At 45.3% G+C, this 2,455-nt stretch overlaps 1 protein-coding gene across 1 annotated transcript in view; it reads right to left on the bottom strand.

The window, feature by feature from the left end:
* Window positions 1–2,060, bottom strand: part of ARMC1 (armadillo repeat containing 1) — a 55,174-nt gene extending 53,114 nt beyond the window's left edge. Inside the window, exon 1 of the mRNA XM_006860056.1 lies at window positions 1,840–2,060. Coding sequence (XP_006860118.1) covers window positions 1,840–2,022 — 183 coding nt within the window. The 5' untranslated portion in view covers window positions 2,023–2,060. The remainder of the gene's footprint in view (window positions 1–1,839) is intronic.
* Window positions 2,061–2,455: the final 395 nt, after the last annotated feature.

Raw genomic sequence — 2,455 nt, 5'->3', positions numbered from 1 at the left:
TTTTGTTGGTTGCTGGGAAATGGGTGGTGGGTGGGGGGAAGGGCAGAGGGTGGAGCACAGGGCGGGGATTGGGCTCAGGAGAGCTTGGGTGATGGGGAGGGGGGGCAATATACAGGGAGGGAGAGGGAAGTAGAGAAAAGGGGCAGATGGGAGAACAACACGACATTGGGGCAGTCGGTCGGGTCCCACCAACCTAGGTGCCCCCCAAAACTGAGACTCAGTGGAAATGCACGCTCGGATTGGTAAACAAACGCATCACCATTGGGGAGAAAGGGGGTAAAGGCAGCAATGAAACGGCGAGCTAAGCCTCACAACATTCAGAGGGCTTCTGTGTTTGGCAAGCAGTGCAAGGAGACCTGAGGACTCCTGGGCCCAGAGTCAGTGACGTGGCCAAGGAGGACTCAAATGTTGAATGGAGCTGCCGGTTGATGAGAAGATAGAGTATGTGCACAAGAACATCCACATTTGCAGATGACACCCACGTGACCGGGACTGGATGATCAGAGCTCAACCAGGAGAAGAAAGAAGAGGGTGAGTGGGGGAAAGAAGATTGAGCTGATCCAAGCTGATGAACTTGACCTATGCATATGAATGCAGTGACACAAAAGAGGCAACAAATCCTTATAGCAAGAAACATTCCCACCCCTCCACACACAGAGTAGACAGAGAGAGGAAACTTGGACATTGGATACCCAAATGGGGAGGGAGGGAATACAAAGGCAAGAAGTAACTGGCTTTTTCAAGAGGGAACCTTGAAAGCTTTTTCAAGAGGGAACCTAGAGCTAGGGGGCATGGAGGAAGGCAGAATCATCAGTGAGTACTATCCAATTTGTCTAGGTGGAGCTGATGAAATGAAATACAGTCGGGTTACGTGCGATATTGTATAGAATAATGGTTATCAAGACGGATTGTGAGTGTTGGAAATGCAAGGGTAGATGTTTTATAGCAAGAAGAGAGCAATTATTTCTCCAGTCTAGGAGCGGAGGTCTCTGGGACCACCAACGGATAAGAGCGGAGAACGGGACCCCACCCAGAGAACCGGGGATGCCTGAGATGGAGACAGAGATGATGACATGGAGGGATGAAGCGGCTGGGGACTTTGGATCCAGAGAGGGAGAGGAACTGTGGGCCGAAGACTGAGTGGGGAGTGGGGAGTTTAGACCACGGGCTTCTAGGATATGCCCTTTGGTCGGAAGACGATGCATGGAGGGGATTGGAACCATGGCAATGTAATGATATACGATGGAATGAATACAGAACTGAGATTCTCTCATGTCGACTATCATATAATTCACAATAAAAAGAATCAATGCCTTTTAATTGACAAAGAATGGCTTTAATCGACAAAGAATGCCTTTTATTGACAAAGAATACTGAAATTACCATGAATTGACAGAGAAACAAACAAACCTGTGCTTGAAGAAATGCAACCACAATGTTCCTTAGAAGCCAGAATAGTGAGACCTTGTCATTCTTTGGACATGTCAGGAGAAGCACATCATGCTTGGTAAAGTGGAGGGTCAGAGACAAAGAGGAAGACTGCCCCCAACAAGATGGACTGACACAGTGGCAGCAGCAATAGACTCAAATGTAACAATTCTGAGCATGGCACAGGACCAGGCAGTTTTGTTTTGTTGTGCCTAGGGTCGCTATGAGCCAGAACCGACTAGACCACACCAACAATAACAAACACTTGTTTGTACATAAAGGAAGAAGACTTACTACTATTTACTCTATTGCCTGTTTGGCTTTTTCACCATGTCATTTAATGCTTTTTCAAATTCTCCTTAATGGTAAAAATAAAAACAATGAGAGTGGAATTTACTAAACACAACTTACAAGCAACGCCGAGTGAACAACTGAGGGGTTGGGATGGTCCATAAATAAAATAAGGCCAGGCAGACAGCCTTGATCCTGGACAATGGCTCTTCTGTTTAACGGGTCTGCAGCTAGATCCCGTAGCTGGTTAACCACCGACAGAGCATCAGGTTCTTCGTTCATGGTGGAGGAGGAAGAATTCATCTTCTATGCCATACACTTGAAAAAAGTCTTCTTAAACTCTGTAGAAAGAGTTTGCAAAATTAGTTCTAGGCTGCCAAGGTATACTATAGCTCACTACCACCAATTCAATTCTGACTCACAGGGACCCTGTATAGGGTTTCTGAGGCTATAAATCTGTATCAGACCATCTTTCTCCTTTGGAGCAGTTGGTGGCTTTGAAAAGCTGACCTTGAAGTTAGCAGCCCAGTGCTTATCCTACAACGCTGATACTATGGCATATTAAAAAGCATGATTACAACATGTTTAAAAGAAACAGATGAATGTGTTCATACAGAATCTTACAAATTGGCAATCCTGTTTGAGAAAAGCAAAATGCGCATTAGAAGCTAACTGAAGAAATCAAGTTATTTATGTATGCAATGTTTAAAGAACGTATGTCATCCTCAATATTCCA

Source organism: Chrysochloris asiatica, unplaced genomic scaffold, assembly GCF_000296735.1.
Source record: "Chrysochloris asiatica unplaced genomic scaffold, ChrAsi1.0 scaffold00036, whole genome shotgun sequence".
NCBI classification, from domain to species: Eukaryota; Metazoa; Chordata; class Mammalia; order Afrosoricida; family Chrysochloridae; genus Chrysochloris; species Chrysochloris asiatica.
The sequence above is the reverse complement of the archived record's forward strand: the minus strand, read 5'-3'. Positions and strand labels throughout refer to the sequence as shown.